Consider the following 27,996-nt stretch of genomic DNA (forward strand, 5'->3'; position numbering starts at 1 on the left):
AACGGTCACCATAGTGACCCTGACTTACTAACTGTGTTCCCTTCTCTGCTGTAGAAAGCATCTGCAACGGCAGCTTGCATGGGGTCTCTGTAAAAGACAGGCACTCACTCAGCCGTCCGCAATGGTATGGTGTCAAACGTGAGGGCGCTATTCAGAAGTCCACTATTCACATGTTCACTAGAAGTCCACTATTCACAAGTCAACGTAAAAAGTGTTTGACTAAATACTATAGGGTCAATGATATTTATCTTTGGCGAACTTTTGCAATGGCAGGTGAGCATTTTGACCAATCTTCACTCGTGATGGATCAGATTTTCTGAATTGGAATCCAATATCTGCAAACGTAACGCATTTTTTGCCATAAACAAAAAAGCGAATTGGGATTTACCCTAAACTAACCGCAAAATACGTCACCTGCACTCCTGAAAATAATGGTGGTGGTGGTGGTGATGATGGTAATAGGGCTCGCCGTTGTCGCCTTCACATATGTGGGCAACGTCACAACTGACGACCTGGGCCGACTTCTACAGGAACTGTGCCGACATATGTCTGAAAGCGTCTGAGGAAGTTCACCACGTAACACGCTTCTAGCCAACCATCAGCCCGAGTGATGTCGTTCTTTCAACTGATTTGCAGAAAACGGGAGACGTACGTCGTTTTTGTGACATTATACAATTCATAATTGCCGCAAATATGCCGTACGCCCACCGTTTTCATCACATCAAGGGAGAGAACGTTGTCATTCGGGATGACGGGTGGTTAGGAGCGTGCTATGCGGTGAAGCTCTGTTTTGTGCAGTGCAATGTAGAGTGCAGTGGTAGCAATGCACTGTTAAATATAACTTTACCACATATCACGCTTCTAGCCAATTATAATTCCAAGCGATATCATTCTGTGTGACGATTTGTTGAAAATGGGAGTAGGCAACTATATCTGGGACATATTATGCATGTGTTAGATAGGCGCCTCATCCTGTTTTGAACAAATCAGGACACAGAATGATATCATTTGGAATGCTGGCTGGCTGGGAGCATGCTATGTGGTGAAGTTCTCTTTTACAGCGTATGAAAAAATATGCGAAAGCGGGTACACTGACAAGCGGAATCGTTGAGCGCTGCTGCTCAGTTCTCCTTCAAGGGGCGACGCATGGAGGACACGGACATACCCTATAGGCCTCTCGCGTTACTCTCAAATCACTAGTCTCCGTGCGCTCCTTAGCCTCGTTCCCAGCGACGATACAACATCAGGGGCGGACTGCCAAAATCACTCTTCATTGGGATGAATACTGGTAGTCGCCGTCTTCAATGAGCATGAATGACGTAATAACGTAACATTCCATATAACTAGTCACCCGCTAAACACATGAGCAGCGTATCGACGTTCGAAAAATCAAGGAAAAAAACTATTGCTTGCTTCCGCGTACAGTTGTTCACGTGAGGAGTGTCGGCCGATGCGATATCTTTCCTGCACCGGTTACCGAGCGGGAGAAGATGAACGGCCACGAAATGTACACGAACGAACACGAAAATGAACGAAAAACACGTGGGAAAATTAAGGAACTCGGCAAACGGCAGTCCACGCGTGCACAGTTCCTGTGACTACCACGGGATGGCAGCACCAATGGCAGCGCCAATTCCTTGAATCGCGTTTTTGTGTAGAGCGTCATTTTCGATTATTCTGCTTATAACGACAGAAGGTTACAACGCTAGCCTGTGGCCGTTTCCGTGCAGCGCAGTTGAGTGCACCAGTGGCTGTGGACCTAAATAACAGCATCCCAAAACAGCTTCCCAAAATCCCAACTGCAATATAGTCGATTTGGAAATAACATGGCTGACATCTCCTTTTGTGTGAATAAACATATACCCCCGCCCCCCTTCTTTATCTTTATGCTCGCGCGGTAATGACACGTCTTGCAGGTTTCATGGACGTTACAGATCAATATATACGAGTATCAATAGCCACACAATATCCTTCCTAACTTTGTTGGACCCCTCGCTTGTACTTTGTGGCCCTACGTGTGACCTATATCGCTGTCGCACAGCTGCTGTTAACTAGTTCCATCTAGTATTCTATGCATACACTACATGGCTATCCTAGGTTAACCCTACATAACGAATTGATTCCCTTCATACCCACCATAGTCTTCGTCCTGCCCCCATATCATCGAGGACTGTGACCAGTACACGTGGGAACGCCGGGTGTTTCGACACCAATTTGAGCTCCTTGACCATAGACCATTCAGCTTGTCCAAAGTACTTGGCCCATGGAGCTCCCCTGCGCATTAATGCCGGGCTCTTCGCCCCTCTTTGCTTTCATGCAAGTCACTGGACTCCTCGAAGTGCTCTAAAGAGATATCTGACCTGTTGTCGCTTCGCGTTCATCATAATTCGTCCTTATTAACTTCTCTGAAGTGGGGTCCCACCTTGGATCGGACGGGCCCATGAAGAGGCCCGGGGCTCCTCCCTCGGCTGATGCCACCCCCTCCCGCCGGCCCTTGCCATATGCAAGGGAATGACAGAACCAGGTACTTAAAGCGTAGTATAAAACGAAATTTTGGGAAATGTGTTACTTCGCCACAAGGGTTTAGGGAGTTTATTTCGGTACCGTCTTATCTTTAGCATTGTGTCTTTCCAATTCATGTTCAACTGAGACGTTGTTCAAAAACGAGCGGGAATCTGCTATTCCGGTACAGTCGTTTAAGGAATTTATTTTGGAACCGTGTTATTTCGGCACCCACCCTTACCAGTGTCTATTCAGCCTAGAAACGAACGAAAAGCGAACTGAAACACCAATGAAACGCGACGCACGTTGGATTGAAGCGGCCGTGTGACAGACACCCTCGAGCAAGGGCTACTTTTTCTGCACGAAAACAACAAGAAGCCCTATTCTCGTCAAAGTAATCGACCTCGATTACGTTGTGTCTCTCCTGTCATTGGTTGTTACGTGAAGAACGCGTGACGACCAATGACATGCGTGAAACAAAGTTATCGAGGCCGATTACTTTGACGAGAATAGGGCCCCAGCTGAATACGCTATGAAATAATAATGAAAGGGACACAGGGGACGTGTCGAAACCAACGGTTTTTGTTGAGCTATTACCATTGTAGTAGGGAGCGTATTTTGTAATGCAGTGGGGATAAATCCGACATAGCATTTTCCTAAATATACTGAAATCCTCAGAATCTCCTCTGGTTATATCTCTGAGAATTCCATCGAAAACGTATAATGAAAATCAGTGATGGCCAGTAGTTAACTACATGTAGTTAAACTACTAGTTAAACTACCTAATTGTAGTTAAAAAGTAGTTATCAACTACTTGCAGAAATGTAGTGGCAACTACTAGTTAAACTACTATTTTAAGTAGTTAACTACAGTAGTTAGGTTACTGAAGGCGCCAACTACTTCCGATTTTGCCGTAACCTTTACGGCACGATTGTGCTTCCGACTTTTACTTTGTGCTACTTGTTTGACGAGAACGGAGGTGCAGAGCAGTTGTGTCGTGCATGTGTACTAAATCTTCACTTTTAATGCTTTAAAACAGGTTGCTTGAAAAACAATGTTTAAAACTCTGTTCGAAATATCGGCGGCTTCAGTCCTGAGGCAACTCCCTTCCTAATGTTTAAAACAGGTTGTTGAACGTACACCATAACTGATCCGTTCTGTTTCCCACCACTGTACTATCGCACATGCTTTATCTGTTTTTTGTTTTTTTGTCACGTCCGCAGTTTGATTCCAAAACGTAAGGATTTGTGTAGTTTGTTGCAATCCTGTGAATGTGACCCTGTTGCACTTACTGAAACTTGGTTATCGCCAGATATAAGAGAGAGTGAGCTGTTACCAGAGTGTCCTGGCTTTACCTTCTATCGCTGTGATCGCGTAAATAGACGAGGAGGTGGTGTTTGACTCGTCGTTAAAAACTGTTTTAAATCATATGCTGTTCATTGTACATTTCCTATCGAAGTAACGTGGGTATTGATTGACTGTGTCACGTGTAGATTAGTAGTTGGTGCATGCTATCGACCTCCCTCAAGCAATGCATTCATCTCAGAATTACACAAATCACTACATCATATATTTCACAAATTCCCAAATTCAAAGCTATTCTTCTTGGTGATTTCAACTACCCCTCAATTAATTGGAGATCCACCTCAGCCTTTGGCAGTGAAGAACGTTCTTTCATTGATTTGTGTCATGTGTTTGACCTTCATCAGGTGGTTCATGAACCCACCCGTGTAACTCCCACCACGTCAAACATCCTAGACCTAATCCTCACTAACGACCCAGATATAGTAGGTTCTGTATTTTCTCCATGCGCCTTTTGCGATCACAAAGTACTACACTTTACAATATCTGTCCCCAGCGTGCCCCGTCGTTCCTCGTGCAAACGCATAAGATTATACGATAAGGGTAACTACGACCAAATAAATTCTGAATTATCCAATTACTTGGCTAACTTTCTCGCTAATTTTGAAGTACGGACAGTCGAGGAAAACTGGTATTTATACAAATCCAAGATTAATGCACTTATTGAAGCCTATAATACCCTCCATTATCATCAAGACACATTGTCATGCCCCATGGTGCAATCATGAAATCAAACTGCTCGCCCGTAGAAAGAAATGTCTGTACAGGCTTGCTAAGCGCTGTAAGTCTGCATCATCACTGCTAAAATATCAATAGTGCGCCCGGAAATAAAAATCATTGGTGACTTCTTCAAAACGCATGTTCTATAGCGAGGGCCTCGTTAACCTCTTGAAGCACAACCCCAAAGCATTCTACAAAGCTATAAACCCAAAATCTCCATCGGCAAACATCCAACTGAAAGATCGTGATGGTAATTTTGTTAGAGATAACCAATGTTCTCTTATCTTCAATAACGCATTTGCAAGCGTGTTCACCAACGACGACACAACTCCCCCTGCCGCGCCTCCCATATCCATCTTCAATAGCATGTCACCGATAGCGATATCTCCTGCTGGCATTGAAAAGATTATCTCTTCCATCAAGGTTTCCTCCTCTGCTGGTTTCGATAGAATAAACAGCAAAATTCTTAAAAACACAAAGGCTCACTCGAGCAGATTTCTTGCTGCAAAATTCCAACAATCACTTAATAGTTCATAGATTGGTAGAAATCCAGCGAACCGGTACAGATGTAGGAAGGGAGTTGCCTCAGGGCAGAAGCCGCCGATATTCCGAACAGAGACTGTTCTTCTTCAGGGCACCGTCCTCATCATTAGCATGGTTTAAAGGGACAATTCGCATGAACCTTCAAACACGTCACACCTAACCCTTTATATACCATGCCAATGATGAGGACGGTGTCCAGAAAAAGGACAGTCTCTGTTCGAAATATCGGCGGCTTCTCTCCTGAGGCAACTCCCTTCCTACTTAATAGTTCAGTTCTGCCAGAAGACTGGCGTTGGGGAATGATAATACCAGTGCATAAAAGTGGTGTCACTCATTCACCGTTGAACTATAGACCAATCTCCGTTACCAGCGTCCCCTGCAAAATCATGGAACACATTATATATTCGCAGGTAATCAACTTCCCAGAGTCAAATGCTTACTTTTCCCCCTGCCAGCATGGCTTCCGTAAAAATTTCTCACAACTAGCTGGTTTTATCCACGACCTCCACTCAAATATGGACGGTTCTACTCAAACAGATGCCGTGTTCCTGGACTTGGCCTTTGATTCTGTACCGCACGCTAGATTAATGGTTAAACTCTCACAACTAGGCCTTGATGCACATGTTCTCTCCTCGATTCATATGTTCTTAACTGACCGCCTCCAGTCCACTTTCGTGAACAACCATTCCTCGTCCTTTTGTCACGTATCATCTGGTGTCCCCCAGGGTATGGCCTTTGGGGTACGTGAATAAATAAATAAATAATGCTTGTCTAGTGAAGCCTCATTTGCTGTGAAATAATTCTGCAATTTAGTTTATCGCGTAGGCACAAAAAGAATTTCGCCGCAAGCTTTGTATTTGACGATCGTAGAAATGGCTTGAGCCAAAGTTTATCATTGCTTGTGATTCATATTTAGGTGTCCAAGAACACTACAAGGGATTGGTGTTGATGGACAACGTTAAGTAGTTATAGATGTAGTTAAACTACATTGCAGTAGTTAAAGAAGTAGTTTTAACTACTCCCCTGAAAAGTAGTTGAACTACTAGTTAAACTACTCAATCGCAAAGTAGTTAGTAGTTATAAACTACTGTAGAAGTAGTTAGTGGCCATCACTGATGAAAATAATCCTGTCTTTTGCGAAAAAGCGGACACGTTACGTTGATTTGGACAGTTTCGGGGTTTTAATTCATCAAATTCTATTTCCCGCAAAAGAAATTTAATTCTCGTGAGTCCTGACAAAAGTTCGCAGAAGATAAATACCTTCGGCAGCATAGTTCTAGTTCGAACATAATTATATTTTTAAATAACATTTTGCGACCTGTTAGGTGAACAGTTGAGCACCATGTATACAGGAACTTTTAGGCTGGAATGTTCGTCACCCCCTTCGAGTGAACCATGATGCTCATAACTTTCGTGCTATGACATACAGGAATTAATAGTGGCAAATGATGCTGTTCAGAAAACACGGCAACGTTCAGAGAGGGGCGAAGAGCAAGGTAGATCGATGAATAGTTAAAAAATGATGCTATATACGAGGACATCATTTTCAATGACGATGGTTCCCTTTGTATTCTGTTCAATACTGTATGAGGTACATGTATCGGCACCTAAATGCGGTTACACTAAGGTCCGTATACGAACGTCGCCTATAGAAACAGAATGCCTGCTCATGCCTCGTCTCCCTCCTTCGGACATAGACATATAAAGTAAGGATGTCAGCCAGTTGCAGCAGACGATTTCAAACACACCCTTTCTGGGGCTATACCAGTGGATGCAAACGGAGCTGATGGCGGCTTGTGTCCATAGCTACGGCCGCCGAAAGCGTGGCCCTGATTGGCGTGATTGGTTCAAATCCCGGTGCCCGCTGTGCTATGTGGGGTTTTTCCTGGGTTTTCCTCAGACGCTTTCAGACATATGTCGGCACAGTTCCCCTTAGAAGTCGGCCCAAGACGCACATTCCCTAGGGCGTCAGTCGTGACGTTGCCCACTTCTGTGAGGCCGACAACGGCGAGCCCTTTCACCACCACCACCGTTTAAAAAAATGAGGCTTTTTTTCTAGGTGGTGTTGGGCGGGTGTGCATTGCGTCCATCTCTCGAAACTAACGAGAGTTTACGTGCGCGTACCTGCCGATATTTGCATCTCAGGTTTTTTGTTTTTCAATTTCTAGGAGTGGGTAGGTGACACCCGTGCCTTCCGGCATTTCGAGCTTAATAGAACGAAAAACCGAGCGTATAGCAGCGCGTAAAAAGAGAGCGTAGCGTATAGCTCTGGCTTCGGCTTATTTGAAGAGCGAAATTTGGCAATTTATATCTCGATGTACGTTCGCTTCTCATGGACGATGGATTTGAATGATGACTGGTTCTAATTACCATATCTCGCATTGCCCAGAAAACATCTAATCAATAAGCGAATTAGTAACTTTTAGCTAATTAGTTGTCTAGCACTTGCATACGCTGTCCTAGAGGATCTTCGCCAGGCCGTATAACTCACTTGATAAAACGGCATCTATTTTGCTTTATATAAGCTATGAACTGTCCAGCGACAGAAGGAAGTCACTGAAAGAAGGAAGTCGCTGTCCAGCTTTCCGCATGTGCGAACCACTTATAGTATGGGCTTCGTGTATGCCGACTTTTTGGATACGTAGAAGTGTTGTCATGAAAACTTATAACGTTTACACTGCAGCGTCACAACCTTCATGAAGTACACATTCTTGGTCGGACAGCCCAGTTCTCAGCAAGGCATTCTATTATACGATATACCATACCTCGTACTACACACAGGACGATAAAGAAAGTTGGTCAGAGGTTTCTCTGTGTATGAACAGGGAAGAACGCCAAAAACATTTGGAAATATATAGAGGAACGTCAGTTAGCAATAAAGTAGTAATGCGTTCAAGTCTCAAATAATGACTATAGTAAAAGCAACCAGGCATAGCTAGGAGTAGTTAATTTCAAATTCTTTATCTTGTACGTAGTTTGTCCAGCGTAATAATCAAACGAATGAAAGGCAACAAGATGATATTCCCTGAGACCAAGTATCTTTATAATCTTCATTAACCATTTAGACATCGTACAAAATGAACACAGTGAGTAGGACACAGGTAGACAGCAATATAATATAAGAAAAAAAATATGTCAATGAATAATACTCACTCATCAGTCCTATTGTGGGACCTGTGCAGCTTCTTGAGTTCTCTCGTAACCTGGCTGTAGGTAAAGTTGGTGAATACGTCCAGGAAGGAAGTTTCGTTGTTCCATTCGTTTACCTACGTGCAAAGCGGCTCAGTTCATTAGTGAGTTCCCCTCACAGTCGTGTATTACAGGGTTCATGTAACGTTATAGTGGATGGTTTCTTCAACTACTATCATTCAATTATAGGGCCCATGCTAGCTTAAAACTCCAGGGCAGATTTTCTCTTCAGGAGGTAAGGAAGATTTGATTGGCTCTGAAATGAGAGAGGATGGTCACTGACGAAACCTAAATAACAAGAAAATGAGTGCGCTGTTCCAGCCGCCTTCTTATCATAGTCTACCCATCTATCGCGGAATGATAGAGCAGAGTCTTCTCCCCGTATGGAAACATAAAAATGTGCCAGCGACGTGCTCGAATGCATTTCAATTCAGGAAGGGTCTTTTTCCGGCATGTGCACACTCTGAGGTGTCTCCTGTCATTATTTCGGATGAGACTTGTTGTATTGGCCGTACTGGTACAGGCGGATAATGGAACATGCTTTAAAAAAAATAATAAGTGAGAAAGAGCGACACTGGGTGAGACACTTGAGCAAGCAAATAAATGTTGTGATAAGGTGGCTCCTGGGTTCATTTACAGTGTGCTCTTCAGCATTCCCTCTGATGGCAGTGATGAGGCTCCTGGCTAGTCACAATAGGTACGCGATTTCTCATGCATTTCTGTTACCTCAGAATTACCGTTTCGGACAATGACGTATGGGAAGTCGGGGACGGAAAGCACGCGACACAAGCAGCACAAGTTAAATGTGTGCAACGCAGAGATGAAGGCTTAGGAGGGGATGAGTCCCCTAGCCCCGGCCACTTCCCTTCCTGAGTTGCTCAACTTCCCTGTCGCCACATGCGGTTGGTGTTCCGTGTTAGAAAATGTGCTTCACTTATTTCTACACTCCAGCTCAGCTTTCAGGAAAAACAAAAACGTATTCATTTCAGATGTACTACTTCGAACGATAAACATAATAGCAATACGACATCAACACCACCACCATCACCATCATAATTATCATTGTCATCATCTATGGGCAGTACTAACCGACCTACTGAGGTCTTCCCTTTAGTAATTAGTCATTTCTGTGCTTCTCCCACTTCGGTACGGAACAGAGGTAAGAATGCAGTCTCGGTTTGCCTTAGAGGAGACCGAAAAAGAAAAAAAAGGAAGGGAGTCGTTTGCCTCTTGTGTGTTTGCTCTTGTGTATCTCGCGACGTACGTAAACCCCGCATCATTATCCTTTTCTATCTGAGGGATATTGAATATGCATATATATATATATATATATATATATATATATATACAGGGTGCAGCACGAACCATGTCATTTGGGGTTTATAAGAAAACGGTAGGACGGAAAAATATGCGGTCAACGGCTCCCGTGCGGCAATTAAGTTTGCCATCTTCAACGAATACTTTTGTCAAATTTCAGTTGCAATAAATTGAAATTTCTGAATTGAATTCTGAAATTTGCCTAGTCAACATACCATTTTTCTAAATTTTGTTTTAGAGAATCAGGAAGCCCGTGGCGAACTTAGTCGAATACGCCGGAAACCGAAATCTCTAATGCTACAGCGAGTGCAAAAAAAAAGAAATGTGAACATCGGCTTTTTCTGACGCGCGTATTGCAACGGGGTACGAAATCGGCCGCAAAGATGGATGAGAGGAGGACATGCCCCTGTCCAGATGATAGACAGAACACTGCCAAAAACAAGAGGAAAGGGAAAGGAAGACGCATCACGATGATAACCAGTGCAGATCAAACCAGTGCACGCCAAGTGTAGCCCGAGTGTAAGGAAACTCTGCACTCCCGCAGGGGTCAGTTCAACGGCAGTGCAGAGTAATGGCGGCAATGGCAGCAGACGACACAAGGCAAATAATAGTTAATCTAAATTCTCGAACCTATCTCGAAAGAGCCGGAAGAGACGTTTGAAATCGAAGTCGAAATAACGATTCACTACAATTTCGGTGTACATTGGCACACGGTTCCTGTCAGTTCGCAGAAGATTCAACGCTATCACGGTTACGAGGTCGTCGAATTCTTCGTCCTCTCTGTCAGTTCCATGGCTGTTTGCACAGTTGTTGAACAGTTCATTGTGTTCGAAATTAAAAAGCAGCAATGCACATGTGATTGAAATGTCACACGCGTTCTTACAATCCGTAGCGGTGTTAAGACTCGCGGAGAGCAGAAGGCCTGCACTCTTGTATTCGTTTTGTAACGGTGCAGCACTAGTTCTTCACGAGTTCACGGCCGGGCTGCACTTGCTGGATAGAAAGTGGAGCACGAGTGCATGCGGAGCAGACGACACGTCTGTAGCGCTGACGGTTCCTTGATATGTGTGCGATGCAATACCGGTTGCATTGTCACGATAAACATGTGGGCAGCGATAATGCGGTCATATCTGAGACCTACTGAACGGATTATTCGAATTTTTGCCTGCACGGGAAGCATATCACACTTGTCTTTACGGCATTGGAAACAGGCGCAAGCTTTGGAGCGGCCGAGAATAGTTCTCTTTTTCTTTTCTTTTTTTCTCTCAAGAATGTATACAGAGATGAAGAACCGAGTAGGAAAAAGAAGACTCCTATTCGTAGTATCTTCCCACAATGTTCTCGTGATAGCCGGGAACACGAATGCGATCTTCCTTCCCTTCCGCGCCAGCAAATAGAATGCATACGTCGTAAAGTCGTCTTTGCTGTGGGAATCCAGCAGTTCCAAAGTTGCTTACAGGTGCAGAGCCATAACAAACACTTATTCCAGAGACCAGTACAGCGAATGAGGCACAACACACGTAAACAGTATACATGAAGGAAAAGGCAAGCATAAGAACATGACAGTGGCCGCGGTGCTGGCAGCAGACCACTAGCCAGCCTCCTGCACTTGCTTGTTCGTTTTGGAAGCGCTTGTGTTGAACCTACACTAGCACTGCCTCAGTCGGCGGCGCACACTCTGTGCACCACATCTGCACTCCCCTGAACTAGTGCCGGTGGTGCAGGCCAAATCGAAGATACCTTAAACATTTCGCGAACGGATGCGCCAATCGAAGAACTTTCATTTTTACAAGTATCTGTACGATACCACCTACAAGCTGCGCAGTGTGTGAATGGGTAGGATCCGCTCATTATATAAAAATTCAAATGAGTTTCGTAAAAAAAAAACGTAACTTGTAAAGTAGGGCGCCGTCGGTATTAAAATGGGCGCTACCCCTTTTGGGACCTTCAGTGGACACCTTTTAGAGAAAAATCTGCCAACGAAGCGGGTCATTCGTTGCAGTAATTAATTTGTTTCGGTTTACACATTTTTGTCGAGGCTGGTCGCGGCGAAGCGCAAAAGGGCGTAATTCATTGGTGGATAAGTGAGTGGAGAAGCGTCCTCTTGTGCGTATATACAGGGTGTTCAAAATTAAGTTTTCACTAGCACTTTATAAATAGGCGAACAAAAGAAAACTGGTGCTATTTTTTCTGTTCCTTGTGTAAGAAACAGATGCTACATAATTAGCAGCACCTGTTTCTTACACAAGTAGCGTAAAGTTATCATCCGGCTTCCTGTCATCGCTGTGTTTCGTAGCGCTCGTGAAAGCTTAATTTTGAACACCCTGTATACAGGGTGTTTGCTCTAACGTGTCCAGAAATTATATTTAAAGCGACCGATAAAAGAAAAGCAAGTGGTACTTTTCTGCTACTTGAGTAAGAAACAGGTACTGCTTCACTAGTATCACCTGCTTCTTAGTCAAGTAGCTGAAAAGTAGCGCTCGTTTCTCTTTTATCGCTCGCTTTAAATAAAATTTCGGGACACGTTAGAGCAAACACCCTGTATATATATATATATATATTAGGGGTGTGCGAATATTCGAAATATTCGATATTCGTACCGAATAACGGTACCGCGCTATTCGTATTCGAACCGAATAACATTTCATCGAATACTCGAATATATTCAAAATTCCGCAAGCTGGCTTGAACTCATGCCTCCGAGCGTTTGGCGAAGCCTACTTTACAATTCTGCGCCTCAAATATATCCTGCAAGGTGGCTTCACCTCATGCTTCTGAGTGTTAAGTGAAGCTTACTTCACAGTTTCGCGCGTGCGGACGTGATCCTGCAAGTTGGCTTCGCCTCATGTCTCCGAGCATGAGGTGAAGCCTAGTTTACACTTCTGCCAGTGCCGCGGGGTTGTAGGCATGGTTTAAAAGTGCGATTTGAGGGATCACTGAAAATTGCCACTTTTGAGAAATATTTTTTGGCAAATGTTGGCAGGGATGTTTAAGTTAGTTCAATTATTTTGAGCTTTGGCTGGACAGGCTATGACGCCATAGAAAGAGGGATTTAATCAGACAGCCAGCTACGTTATGTCTGGAATTACAATTTTCAGGACAATTCTAGCACAAACGTATTCATCAATGAAATATGTGTATATAGTTCGCAGTCAGTCTCACGAACTACAACTGAGCACAAGGTTACAATGCAAGCTTTTGCTTACTATTCAGTAGTAAGCACATATTTTTGTGTGGTATTCGTCAGTATTCGATTCGCTACTATTCGAAGATTTTACTATTCGATTCGTATTCGATTCGAACCCAAAAATCACTATTCGCACAGCCCTAATATATATAGATATATATTGAGGGATATTGGATTCGCTCAGTGCCTATTCTGTGTATCACTTCGATACTGATCTATGCTTCCGTAGACGCAGAACGAACTTTCAACATGTGCGGTGTATAGTACATGTCAGGAGGTGGAACTTCCCAATCATTATATTAAGATAAATTTGTTGTTTACCAACACGCGGGTCGTACGACCCACATGTACAACCCCTGTCGGAATCTGATTTCAGTGAGGCCTCAGTGCCTATTATTATTCGAAGCACGCACACGGTGAAAATACGCTTTTGTTGTTCCCGATGAAAGTTGAAGCAGAACTGGAGTGTAGAAATAAGTGAATGTGGCCATTTTCTAACACGGGGCACCAACTGCACATGGCGACAAGGAAGTTGAGGAACTCAGGAACGGAATTGGCGGGGACAAAAGACAAAGGCACACATGCCCTCCTAAGCCATCATCCCTGCGTAGCACGCATTTTACTCATGCTGCTTTGTGTCGCGTGCAAGGCCCCAACTTGTAGGGAGTTCCCAGGTAAAAAGTTAGGGGGTCGCCAAACATTTTGGGATGGGTTGGGGGTGCAGGAGGTTCTGCATGAATCACTGGTCCTCGACCGCTCGTAGTTTATGGTCCGAAACAGACATTCTCAGGTAACTAAGCTTCATGGGAAATAGCATGCCTGTTGAGATTAGCGTCATCAATAGCTATCGTAGGGAATGGTAAAGGGCACACCGTGAATGAACCCAGATGTCCCACGGCGGAAGCGGAACCCCACATCGCCTTACTCTTAACTACCCCAGGAATACGCACTAAGGAATTATTTAATAAGGAATAACAAGCCGTCCTTTCTGGCTGACTTTTCCTGTGAAAATAAATAGCCCCCCCCCCCCCCCAGCGGTCCCCCTTAGAAAAGCATATATTTTCTTGCTCAAGCGTCTCATTTAGTGTCGCTCTTTCACATTTATTTTTTAAGCATGTTCCACTCCCCACCCGTACTACGACAACAAGTCCCATCCGAAATAATGATCGGAGGATTCTCGCAATGGACACATGCTGGAAATGGGCCTTTCCTGAACTGAAATGCTTTCAGTCGTTCGAGCGCGTCACTGGTACATTTTTATCTTTCCAGACGGGGAGAATACTCTGCTCTATCATCCGCGATAGATGAGCAGACTTTAACAAGCGCGCTCATTTTCTCATTTTGGTTTCGTCACTGATCATTCTCTCCCATTTCGAAGCAAATCAAATCTTCCTTACCTCCTGAAAAGAAAATCTGGCAAGGGACAACCGCATCCGGTAGCCCATCAATGAACCCGATACCACTGTGTCCGGCATCGGCCGACAACCTACCCGGCTGTTTTTTTTTTTTTTTTTCGTCGGAAAATTGTTCAGATATTAAATACAGAAATATTAAGGATGAGAGCTGCTTCCGCGGCCGTAGTATCTCTAGCGGCGTGACGTAACTTCTTAAAGGCACTATCGCGTCCGGACACATAGGTAGGAAACGGTTACGAGACTGTACGGCACCACTGGATATTCCATTCCGCCATTTTTTTCTGCCGAGAAATGCTCGGGTATCCACTAAACGAGCTTTTTCAATCAGCGCAACCTGTTGGAAAATGAACGATGAACGATTATCGTGGTGCATGAGATAATTCGACCAATCCGAAGGCGGCGCGGTGCTTCCCACTTTCTCTTCGAGCAACGCTCCGAGATATGGAGAAATCGTCTGCGTCGTGCATCGCTTCGTGCATGGCTTCGTGTGTGAAAGAACCCATCTCACTGAAATTGCTGCGAGTTTCGCTCAATAATGAAATTGCGACATGATGTGGAATGTGGGAACGCGGCGTTGTGTTCCTGTCTGCGAAAATCGTCTGCGGCTAAACCAGAATTAACATTTCATGGACCCATGGGCAGGGACACCAGCGAAAACGGGAAGCATCAGTCGCCGGCAGGCTTCCTGCCGAGGCAGAAGGATTGCGCGTTCGGCAGCTTTGTGTACCTCGTATTTTGCCTACGAAGCGTATGTGGAAGCGGATTTATGGCAAATCCGTATGAGGCTGGCTGCAAAAAGAAAGCGGCCAAAGCCCGACTCTGCCCACATTGTTCCAAGAGCGAATGCAAACCAATGACAACATGCAGGTGAGCGTTTTTTTTTTAAGGTGTATCTCGAACCAATACCCTCAAAGCAATATACGACAGTCCGGTACGCCACACTTTACCGCAGGATTTTATTCATTATTCGTGTCTGGAAACAAGAGTGAATGTAGGGCATGCTGGGCACCATCTGGCATTGGTTTATCTACACTCCTCATACCTTCCTACTTCCCCCAAATACTGTGCACGTAGTGGTTTGGGGAGACCCCCCCACCCCTAACGTTTGATTGCAATATTGAAAATAACTGATATGTGTCAAGTGGCTCAAGGAGACGCATACTGCGGTCACCGCGACAAAAGATGGCTGCGTAGCGTAAACCAGCAGAGGCTCCGTCCGCAGACACACGTCAAATACAGCTGACACTAACGGAACTACGGCAAAGGTGTTCGTTTGGTTCCACTCGGGCACAGAAGCATGTTTCAATTTCAAGTGGACAACGGTAAAAACGCTTGACTGAACTGTGCACAATCATACGCGATCAGATGTGAAGCGTACACGAAAGTATCATCAGATGATTCGTTCGCGCCGCCTGCACCTTCACTTGCGACATGATGAAGTGGCAGAGGGTGTATGAAGTAGGGGTCATTATTTAGCACAATTTCACCACTGCTTTACTCCTCCGAATCGCTTGCAAGCGAAGCGACGGCGCGCGTCGCCTTTCCATTCCGACGATCCGACATAACCGGCGCTCGCTGGCTCGCTCGCCTTTTCTACGCCCGCCGGTTACCTGTACGAGAAGACGTGCTCTAATTGGAGCAATTATGCGTGACGCTTTCGGTGTTTTTGCGGAGAGGGACTTCCGCAATCCGTCATCTGCCCTTGCAATGTATTTCATCAGATGGCACAGTACATACGCAACCTATTCACTTCGTGCTTTCACTGTCCCTGTCAGAGATCACCGAGGAATATATCAGGTACTGAAGTTTCGGAATCGACCGAGATGGATGCGATATTCCCTTTATACGGAGGAGTGAGAGTGCGGCGCTCAGAGGAGGAAGGGCGCTGTCCAGACCATAGGTGTGGCATCCAGTGTATAGCTCCTTCTTCGAAAGCGTGCTAGCCCACTTCACAGCAAACGTGACCGCACACGTGACCTTAAAGATGGTCGCGCCCGTGATTGCCAGCTCGCTTGCTATTTAACCACTCTTTCGATGATAAAGGTCACTTTCATGAACTCGATGGCAGCCAACGTGCTGTCAAGAAAAAGAGTAATGGAACGAGCTCGTTATGATTTCTAGGCGGTGATTGATTTCCGATAAATGGAGACTCAGACAGGACAGTGCCTGCAGTGGTGGTATGCTTGTGTTCTCACCCTGGACGCCCACTGTGTATGGTCGGTCTCCTGTAGTCTTCTAACATGCACATGAATAAAAGAAATTATATTTGTATTTGTTTGAATATATATAGTTGGTACAGCACATTGTTCCTGTTTTTTGTGTATATGTACATATATAAGTATTATTAGGTATTATTAGGTGTATAGATAGAATATATTAGACATTATACGGATGTGCTAGAGAATTAAGTCCTGCCTGGTATAAACGCAAACGACGCTGATTAAAATTAAGGGGTGCAAAAGGTGACGAACATAATAAATACACCAGCCGACCGTCACAAATATCGTGGCATTATACCCCTTTCACGCGAAAGCTCTCTTCTCCTTTGTCCCTTGTGACCTAAATATATTAGGTCTAGCATCACCAGTTTTACTCGCCGAGGATGCAGATCAAGGCAGAGGACACCGTTAACCATTTCCACATGTGTTACTAGGCTTGTGACAAAGTATATACATTTTTTTCGCTGACAAACTTGGGGGCAAAGTTGCGTGAATGGCCATTGTGGAATTTTAAGCGCATGCTCATAAAAATTAAGGTATAGGAAAGCATGGGAAACAATGGTGAAGGAGCCTTTTTAAAGCCTGACTGGCTTTTTACTCCTCCTCTCTCCGTTAAGGAAAAATAAACTAGAATTGAAATTGAAACATATAAGACGCCCGCACGGCCGCGGCATTCTTTTTCTCAAGGACGCTGGTTGGTTCTTAGGGAGTGGCGTTTTCCGTTTTTCCAGAGGGGGTATTCCGGCATACTCTCAACATCTGACTGCTATTGTAATGTATCCCATCGAATAACAGTTAAACTACGTCACTATTTCGCGCGGAATTTTCGATACCGCGGTTGGTGATCCAGGAGGAATAAAATGACGCAATATTTTCGAAATCGAAATTAGCTCAAATTCAGCACCAGTTTTGTTTACATAACTGTTTTCATAAGCCTTCAGCAATCAGTCTCCATTCGCTTGCGCGCACAACAATACACTTGTAAAGGTAAAACAAAATTCTACTTGCTTAGCACACTTACCGAGTGAAACTTTCTGTCCAGGTACGTGTTGTTGAGGATCTTGTCCGAGTACGCAATGTTTGCTTCCGTCAATTTCAGCTACAAAGAAATGTCGTTGAGTGAATCTCGCAGGTTCTGATCGAGTGCTGTCCCTTTGCAGGAACAACAGCAGTGGAGTCCAAATTGTTCGTTTTTCGCTTAAATAACCTTGACAAAAGTAATCCCTTCCTGTCTAGTAGTCGAATATCTAGCAGTCGAATGTCGAATATATAGTCTGCATGAGCGCAATACCCCTGGTATACTCCGAGGAAAAAGATAGAGGAGGATAGCGAAGGAGGATTGAAGAGGACTAGATTGGAGAGTAGGTGCATCTTCCGGCCCTTAAAATTACATTTACTCCCCATTTTAGTCCCTGATACTGAAGCTTACTCCATAGGGTTACGGAAAGTCCCTAAACCTTGCATAAACTTCCAGGCCTTTGCTTTCGATAGTGGCTAATAGTTGTGCCATTGTCCTGAGTCCCTAAAATGACACCGTTTTCTCTTAGTTCATGATATATTTGTGAGCGACCTGGGTACGATAAATACTGAGATGTTGGTGCAAGCGTTATGTTAGCCGTCACAACATGCCGCGTCTTCCAACGCGTTACGACTTGTTACAGGCACCGGGGTTTAGAAAACGTAGCCACATAAGAGCCGAAGCGGACGAGTATTGCGCTGCTGAGAGCCGACATCGAAGGATCAAAAAGCGACGTCGCTATGAGAGGAGGCCGTCGTTCTATTCTTCGTCGCCTTGTGACACCCCTGGCTTCCTGCCAATGGACAACCGACATTCTCTCCCCATCTATGCTGAGCAGAGTCGATCCAACGCTCACTTTCCGCATGCCACAAAACACCTCTCGTCAAGATACCGCATTAATTCATCGAAGGCGAATGTGGCTTTTACAGCTTAGTAGCGTTACCGACTGAGACAAGTTGACTCTCCCAGATGCTGTCACTGTGGTGCTCTAGAGGAACTGGAGCACGTTCTTCTTCATTGCCCACACTACCAACCTTCCCGAACCTCACTTTACGCGTCTCTCAGTCAGCTGCAATCTCGCCCTCCCCCCCCCCCTCTCTCAAAATTGCTTCGTGGTTGGCCAAATCCAGCCCACCAATGCTCTGCCCTCAAAGCTCTTTTGACCTTTTTGGACACCATAGGACTTCGATCCTTATTGTGAAGGGGCTCATTATTTCAATCCCCATATCACCACCAGCGATGGGGTAGAGTATCGCCTCTGGCGATGAAACTCCCCATTCGTCATCTGAAAAATAAGGTTGTTGTTTGCCGCGACAAAAAAGAAAAAAAAGAACAGAAAAAGCATCCAGTTTCGCCTGTTTAGACTGAGAGTGGCAAAGCAGACCAGCAGAGCGAAACGAACAACTTGGCATTGTTTCACGTACATGCTGCGTGCGCCTGATGGATTGCGTAATAAAATACTTAAGAAGATTGTTGAACGTAAAAGTAGGATACAAGCGAGCTGGTGATAATCTTGCATCAAGGTGGGTTCGATCCCGGTCGAGGGCGATAGCAATGTGGGGGAGCTAAACATTGTTTCCAGCACCGTGTGTCGGAGATTTCCGGCGCACGTCAAAAGAACCCCAGGTGGTCCAAATTATCCGCAGTCCTACACTGCGGCACGTGCAACATTTCGCCACACTGCGCAGACAAACCTTACGTGTAACATCACAATACTATTACCATTATTGCCATTCCTTGAGATTGAGGGAAGACAACGAAGCACACGTTGCTTCGTGTTCGTCCTTGTCTTCCCTCAATCTCAAGGAATGTCATCTCCAACTCCAGAAGAACAACGGGACGAAACAAGAACGAAACACAGCGAGAAGAAACCAGAGACACCGACACACACTGGTGCTTGTGTCTCCCTTCGTGAGGCATCTTGTTTTGCCGCAGTGGACACCTTGAATATATGGTTGATCACCAGCTAGGTCCAGCTTTTCACTGCTAGGCAACACGGGGTTGGTATTGGTTGATAACGATCGTGTTGCAGTCGAGACACATGGACAAATGTTAAGGCTGGTTTAGAGCCCGACGCAAAGTTTCGCCAATCGCCGGCACGCCGCCCACCAGAGTTCGTCACTTCACGCTTCGCCGTCGTCATTTTGTCATAGTTCGACGGGATACAGGAAAGCGAAGCCACGGCACGATATTACTTGATGCATCCCCACCACATTATTTGTCAATGCGTCACTCGCCTTCAAGTCTTTGACAAACCTGTCCTAAACAGCCTTCCAATACATCTCGCATTCGTCGACTGATGAGACGAAGGAAGGACGATGCACGGATTTACAACGCAATCGAAAGTGCACAGAGCACGGCTATGAAGTTCGCGCTTTTTCTGCACTTCTTCCATTTTTTTTATCTGTAGCATCCACAAGACGTGTTTCGTGCAGATTCTGATGATCGTTTGCGGCTCCGAATGGCAAGCGCACTGGATTGTAGTCGACGCTACCAGCGGCCGTCGCCGGTACAGTGCAGACATGCTCTACTTGTTGGAGGACTGCCGACGCAGTCGCACGTCGCGGTTCTGCCACGCTTCGCCGAACCATAAACTGAACGAGGGCCGTTGGCGCCACGCGCCATTCCACCCGGCTCCGTCGAACTGTAAACCAGCCTTTAGAAAAAAATTGTGCACCATTTTCGTTGTGCTCCAATCGTGGGGCTCGTGTTCCCACTGTATTTACTCTTGCCTTTCCAATTAAAACTTCAGTTGTGAGTATGCAGTGTCGTCGTTTTGATTACGTTTATTCCTAACGCTTGTCCGTGTCTCTCAGCTACAATGCGGTTGTTATGTTCCACTCTGAGTCTCGTAGCGAGAACCCATGTCTTGTCGATCACCTTTCTCAGAGCTTCTTCTTTTGTCTCTGCGTCCATCCATGAACTTTCATTTAGGACCAGCGCAAAGGTTTCTCGCAGGTCCTCTACCAGCTTTGCGACCTGCAAACGCATATACAAACAGATGTTTAGCGTGCCTGTCTTGGAGCAATACGTGACAGTATACACCATTACGTGAAATGTTACGGGTAAAGCGGTACACTAGTCGCAATACACTCGGCAGTGGCCCTTAACTCTATTGACGGAGCAGATTTGCTTGACTATGGACAATGCACGTAGAAATGGAACAGCTCGTGTGCCTCATTTGTTAGCGCGTCATGGCAGTGGTCACGCCGAGACTGGGAGGTACCGAAGTTTGAATACCGGTGGCGGCAGCAGGCTGTGCTGTCTGTGGTTTTTCCTGGGTGTTCCTCACACCCGGGGTGCGGGGGGGGGGGGGGGGGAAGGGGGTCCTGTTAGACTATGTCGGCACAGGACGCACATTCTCGCCAGAGTGGTAGTCGTGACGTTGCCTACCTCTGTCAGGCAGGGACTGAAATTGGAACGGAACCGTAAACTGCTTGGAGACCTCTCCCTCTCTCTCTTTTTTTTTCAAGAACCGTAATCGGAACATAACCGCAATTCCCCATCGGCAATTCACTGAAACCATAACCTAAACCAAAAAATGTGATTTCAGTTACCGGTTCAAGCGTGAACGGGAACAACTTTGGATGCGATGTTAGTATCGCTTTAGAAACCTGATTAGCGGTGTAGTATACGTGCGTCTGTTAAAGTAGATATATTCGTCAAGTGTTTTTCATTCAGAAGTTTCGTAGACAACATAACGTCTCACGCGCTGCTTGGACCCATAATCGGATGACATACGCATCGTATGACACGTATTGCGTACGTCCCTTACACATATTTCATTAAACATCACATCCAAAGTCATAGAGACCGCTGACACAGTCGTCTGTTGAGTGTTTTGCGAATGAGGTTTCGGATAGGCCATAGCTTCCTGCACACACTGTAGTGAACCCCTCTCTGTTCTGCACATACTCATCACACGTTCACGCCACGAAACTCATCGTCAGCATCATTTTAACGAGTTTTATACATATTTTTTTACCTTTTCACCCACCGCTATTGCTTGCAGATGAGGCTATCATCCCTTTTAGCAGAGTTTTTAATTTTTTTAAGAGCCATTGGAATTGTAAACCATTTGCAAATTGTAGTTTTAGACTGGCATTTTATATATTATTTCTCTCCTTATGTTAATCATCGTGCCTATTTTCAGCTAGTCTCATCTTAATCACAGTGCTAGCGCATTATGATCTTTGTTGTTGATGCGCCATTAAAACTCCAATCATCATCATCATCATCAGCGTACGTCCCTTATGAGCAATGAACTGTATTATCGTGATCATTTGAGATACCAAGCGTTGCACGTTGTTTCTTTCCACATGTGTTTTCCGCTGAACGCACGTAGCTTTTCTTGTCTTGTAGCTCGTTACAGCACGAGCGAAATGAATGTGCACGAGATAATAGAGACCGCAACAAATTATTTTACGGAGAATGTCGCAAATGGCAAAAGCGCGTCGAAGAAAGGGTTCACTCTTTCTTCGACCTGACAGATGGCAATGCACCACCCTTTTGGAGCTCAACAGATAAATCAAATACGCTAATTTTTACCCGTTCGCACTTTGTAGCTCACTTTGCGACATACGCGCAGCCTACAGATACATCCTAGAGAGAGAGAGAAAAAAAATACCGGTTCAACAGTTCTGTTGCCGGTAGCCGCAAATATTAAAACGGGGGATCCCGTAACCGTAACCGCTTTCAGTGTTCTGGCACTGAACCGTAACCATAACCGAACCGATATTCGTTTAGGTTTCAGTCCCAGCTGTGAGGCCGCCAACGGCGAGCTGTTTTAGCACTACCACCACCACCACCACCACCAGGTAGAAATGGTTTCACCAGAGCTTCAAGGATGTTTCAATACGTCCGCCCACCCAAATTTCTGCTAGGTCACCAGATAAAAATAAAACAATACACGTGTCGTACTAAAGACTTTTCTTGGTTCTTTCCTTTTTCCCTTTCTGAAACAGGAACGTGACTGTAACGATCTTCTTTCATCGCTGTAAGTCGCCTCTGATTCTCAAGAATTTAGTCGTTATTTTTTTATTTGCCTTAGCTTTGGATCCAATGAATAATACGTTTTATGTATTTTACTATATGTATATTATTGTTTTTGCCATTTTAAGCTATACTGAGCCGTACTGTTAGTGACATATGCTCCCATGCTCCCATGTAATGTCCTGTGTGCTCCCATGTAATGTCCTCCGTAGGACTCGTAATCAAATCAATTAATAAAGCAAAAGTGGATATATACCGGTGCTCATAACGACTCAAGCATTATATCACGTACCACAACCGCAAAACAATGGTGGGTTACGCGACCAGTGTGGGACAAGAATCAGACTGTAGGCTTCTGCAATGCGCATCGCCAAGGGATGGTGCGGTTCACTTCCTCGAGTACCAGGTTGGTTGCGCCTGTGATACTGTCATCCCATTGACATGTCACCTGCCACCAGATTATTTTTCAGTGTACGGCTGGCTGCACAGCATCAACGAGGATCCAGATGTTTACCCGAGATTTCGTCCCAGGGGGTGTGTCGGGCTTCGCAGGGGGCGGGGATGACGTCACAACATGCAAGCTACTCCCATATGTCTTTATGCTCTTTGACGAGATATTGCATAATGTCACAAGATTGTAGGTGATGTCTCCCATATTTTGGGGGGCTAGGGGGTTGAATTGGGAGGGGGGAGGTCTAGATAAATCACTGCCGGATTGTCCCGCATGTAGAATGGAATGTTCTAGCGGGCTTGCCCACACCCTCGCAATAGATGTGGAGAAGCTCGCTTTAGATTGGTTTGCACTCTACAAAGAGAACTTCACAAAACTACGGCAACACAGTACCATACTCACGTCTTCCTTCGCTTGTGCCTTAAACTTGCGCTCTACATAAAGCCTTCCTATTGCGTCCTCAGCCAAGTCGTTGAGGCTGTCAACGCATTTCTTCCACAGGGGAGCCCTGTCTGGAACTCCCTCCGCAACTTGTTCGAAGGCAAAGCGTAGCTCACGGAACACTCTACTTGTTGTTGGAGCTACGTTCCTCAACATGCTCCAAGCCATATAGTTGTACGTCGTTCTCCTGCATAAGTGCATAACATAAGTCTCAGCGTTGTGGTGTTCCTATTGTCCTGGACCGATTCTCAACCATGATACTTGAGGAAGCCGCTCTGGGAGTGTCTCGTTAGGTGAACAGCCATTGGAGACATCGTGAAATGATTTGGAATAGCTAGCTGTTGCGATGTTGGAGCCAACACATTTTTCTTGCCATGCCAAATCTTACCTAACCTCAACAGTACATACACTTCCAGCTGCGTTGTACGTGACCCCACAGAGGGCAATGCATCACACCACGTAAGGTACTGGGGAAAGGTTTGCAAAACAACAGCAGCTGGAATGACATTCACACTCGCTTGTGAATCAGTTTCAAAATCTAACGTCTCTCTCGTGCAATTCGACCTACTGCTAGAAGACGAGACGTTTAAAAGACGCTTGCAGTATTTTCTTAATCGCATTGACTGCCACTCGAGAAAGCCTGAATGCCTGGTCAATATAGATTCAAAACATTGACGAAGCAAAAAGCATGAGCATCGAACGGAATATTGACGCACTCCCAGGCGCAGTCGAGCAAAAACTTGGTTCGAACATTTCTCTGACATTACTGGTATATTTAATTGGGTATTTGTTTATTGTGCTTCTATCTGCCCCTCTTTCTTTATTCATTCTTCAAAAACAGCATTGAAGCTAATTATTCGCTGTTCATCTTTCAACCTTACGCGTATTTTATTTCTGTAGAAAATTTACGAACAAGTTCCCCGACAGCAAATATTTCAACATTCTACCTGCAGGTTATGACAGAATTGTTTAATGTGCCCAAGCTGTTTGAAATTAACATATTTTGCTCGCGTATTATGACAAAAATGAAGCCAAACTAAGTATAGTATATAAATCCAATGCGTACCTATCTGTATTCTTCAGAAGCTGAGCAGCTGACTTGACGAATTCTGGTTCTCTTACTAGGATAAGTTCATCGTCATTCAATGTGACGTTGATATTCTCCAGGACGGTGTTGAGGAATACCTTCCATTGTACCTGTCATTGAACACAAGTAGCACCGATGTGCTTTCAAGGCGAAAGGACATATCACTATCAGCGATTTACACATGCTTACACCTGTCTGTCTGTCTGTGTCTGTGTGTTGTATCATTAGATTCACAGACAAGCAGCGCTTCCAGAATCCATGACATCGTCCTGTAGTGGACACCCGCGCATGCTGGGATTCGTGGAAACTAAGCAGCGACACTATCAGGACACCATCTACCCAGTGCGCGCAGTGTTGGGAATCCTGGGTCATTCTGTCAGTCCTAGGATTTCAGGATTTGGAGCAAAGACAGCGTACATCAGAGTCTTTGACGAGTAACACTTCCCGTATGCCTTTTGTGTGTGTTTCCTCGGCGCGCTCTCCATCCTAATAAAAATATTCGTCACAGCTTATTGCTTTCCATTTTGTTTTAATATGAGACTCTTCTTACGGAAAACCCGACGGTGCGTTTCATTTTATTTTGTTAATTTTGCATTCTCCTCAAAAGAGGCTTAGATTCATTCGCAGTTGTCACGTATGGCGGCCATGCATTCATCATTGCATACTGGAACCAAGGCTCGGGGGGGGGGGGGTGGAGCACTTCACGTGAAAGACCAAAGATTATTCTGCGTGAGCAAGCTCGCAGTCCGCAGATTTCTTCGAGCAAATCCCGGAACTTCGGGAAGTACGAAACAGGTTGATATCCCGGGTCCCAACACTGGTTAGGACTTACTTGTGGCACTTGTTCTTGCAATTCTGCGATACTCATCTTCACGTCTGCGCGCTGTCGCCGCGATTCTGGGGATCGTGTTCTCTGCAGAATAAATCACATTTACTAATGTTAAAAGCTGTGAAGAGTACTGCTGAAAGAATGAACTTGTACTTTGTCGAAGCGTACAAATATCTGTCCTTGAGGCTCTTAATACACGCACAACATATAATTCCTCCAGTAGCCTACTTCCCCAATTGATGAGGCGCAGGTGCATCAAGTGTACTGAACCAGAACCGGAGTTTCAACATTGATCGGCGAAGATTATGTCCACCATTCCGTGGTATGAAGAGCCTCCTCTTTTGCACCTGTTTGAGCTACTTTTTCTCGATAACGTCTCGTTACGGCAGAAGTCTCATTACGACCAACAATCCTTTAATTCCCAAGTGCCTCATGACGACAAAATCTTAGTTCGAACGAAGGTGTCTCATTATGGCGAATTAAAACAACAACAACAACAACAACAGCAACAAAAAGAAAGCATGCGGCTTGTTAGCAACAATCATATTGATAATGGTTTTATTTAGTGCCAAAGAACGGCCCAAGGCCCTTTGTGTTGCCTGACTATCCTAGGTAGATATACAGAAAAGCATATACAATACACAGTATAAAATTACATATTAGATTAGACGCTTGTCTTCATTGCATCCTCTCCATCCCCAGCTCACTGGTCCATCTTCACAGACTCCAAAGCAATTCCAGCAAAGCATTCCAAAGGAACTCCAAAGCAAAACAAGCCATTCTCTACTCTACAGGGTCAGGATGTCTGTCTCCAATTGTGCACGATGTCCTGGAAGTGTACACCTCTGCCGTATCACGGGGTCATGCCATCCAGTTGCAGTGGGTCCCTGGCCATTGCGGTGTCCCCGGAAATGAGGCTGCGGATGCAGCTGCCAGGATTGCCCATCTAGCGCGTGGCGTTCGCACGCACCCCGTCTACTTCACAAGAGGGGATGCAAAGAGCACGATAAACGCAGTAGTGAAGCGTCTGAGCGGGGAACACTGGCGTCGATGCGTCCCAGTTTCCTCAGTACTGCACAAAGGGCATCCGGACCTGCAGTTTTTAATGCCCCCAGCGCTCCCCCGGGCCGTTACCTCCATCATTCACCGGCTGCGTCTCAACGTGCCATATACCGGTCGCCTCCTCTTCAAACTTGGGAAGCTTTCCTCACCGAATTGTTCTGAGTGCGGGGTATTGGAGGACACAGAGCATGTTATCGAGGCCTGCCCTCGATACAGATCGCCTCGTCTTTCCCTTGAGGCGGCATTAGCCTGCCTCGACAATCGTCCTTTCTCCGTTGGGAAGGCTCTAGGCTGCTGGCCTGCCCATCACCAGGTTACGGCATTCTACCCCTTTCATGTTTTTGTTTGTTTGTTCTTCTCTTTTTTTTTTGGCTCTTTTTTTTTTCACCCACAAACGCGTTTTGGAGTAGCCATTTTTGACTGGGTCGGGACTAACCTCTCCATATTTTCATTTCTTTTCCAATCCCAATCCAATCCCAAAATTAGATATGATACGAAACAATAGAGCAACAGAATGACAAGGAAATCTCAACGGAAAGAAAACAGATAAGAGCGACATCAGAAATACAAAACTGAAGAAGAGGGGAACTTGAACACCATGACAGGAAAAGTACAGTACAAAACAAAACAACATATGTAATCCAACGAGCAAAACATAGGCACAGTGCAGTACAATAATTAGAGGAGACAGATTACTTGATGCTGTGGAGGGAATATATGTTATATTCAAGCACTATGGAAAGCTTCAGGCTGGGTGAAGGGGGATATGTTTAATGGTGATAGGAAAAAACAGAAGGGAAAGGCTAGCCGTGATGTAGGCTTGCTATTCCCAAAAGCGAACACAGACAAACAAAAAGTAAGATGCAGAAACAACGACACAGAAAATTAAGAAACACAGAAAAAGGCATCTCCTTCACTAATCATTGTGCAGAAAGTCATGTAGGAGGTCAGAGAGTACCCAAGAGTTTAGCTTCCAGAAGGAATCGTGTCAGCGCAGACGTGACTTCAGCGTGCTCAGTAAGGCCAAGTTGGACCGGGAGGGAAAGCTCTTGGTAGCGTAGATGAGCGAGACGGTACCGTTGACTGGACCAGTGATCTGCGTGGCGCTGGCAGGCAAGGAGTATATGTTGCATGTCTGCTTCTACATGACACGTGGGGCAAAGAGGTGATAGAAGTTGGCTCATATTAAAGAGGAGGAGTGGAGGTCGTGCTACATTCAGCCGCAGCTGATGCGATAAGCAGCGACTCCTTGATGCGCGGGATGCGGCCAGGCACAGCATGTGTCATTAGCAGGTCAATGCATCTAAGCAAAGCATTGGTGCGTATAGCTTCATGCTGAAAGAGCTGCGTGCAGATGGTAATAAAGCGGCGGATTTTCAGCTGGCACATAGACGGCGTAGTGGGAAGGACCGTTTGCTGCTCACTGTCGTTGGTATGCCGTCCGCACGATCATTGCGATAAAGTCCGACATGGCTCGGAATACACTGGAGTATACCACGCTGTGTCCCAGGGATACAAGTTCGGAGTGCAGGGCGATGACGGTGGTGTAGGTGTCATTGATGACTCCAGCAGAGTAAGAGGCCAGCGCCTCTAGAGCCACTTTCGGTCAGCCAGGATCGTCCAGGCCCTGTGCGCCTACGTGGAGACGTGTCTCAAAGTGCC

At 45.4% G+C, this 27,996-nt stretch overlaps 1 protein-coding gene across 1 annotated transcript in view; it reads right to left on the reverse strand.

The window, feature by feature from the left end:
• LOC135378408 (neprilysin-1-like) overlaps positions 1-27,996 on the reverse strand; it is an 87,319-nt gene that overhangs the window by 35,893 nt on the left and 23,430 nt on the right. Inside the window, exons 5-11 of the mRNA XM_064611438.1 lie at positions 25,276-25,356; positions 24,423-24,553; positions 23,318-23,543; positions 20,353-20,451; positions 17,476-17,553; positions 8,281-8,393; positions 29-87 (exon numbers count right to left, since the gene is read on the reverse strand). Of these exons, the coding sequence (XP_064467508.1) occupies positions 29-87; positions 8,281-8,393; positions 17,476-17,553; positions 20,353-20,451; positions 23,318-23,543; positions 24,423-24,553; positions 25,276-25,356 (787 nt within the window). The remainder of the gene's footprint in view (positions 1-28; positions 88-8,280; positions 8,394-17,475; positions 17,554-20,352; positions 20,452-23,317; positions 23,544-24,422; positions 24,554-25,275; positions 25,357-27,996) is intronic.

This window comes from Ornithodoros turicata, chromosome 1, assembly GCF_037126465.1.
Source record: "Ornithodoros turicata isolate Travis chromosome 1, ASM3712646v1, whole genome shotgun sequence".
Lineage (NCBI taxonomy): Eukaryota > Metazoa > Arthropoda > Arachnida > Ixodida > Argasidae > Ornithodoros > Ornithodoros turicata.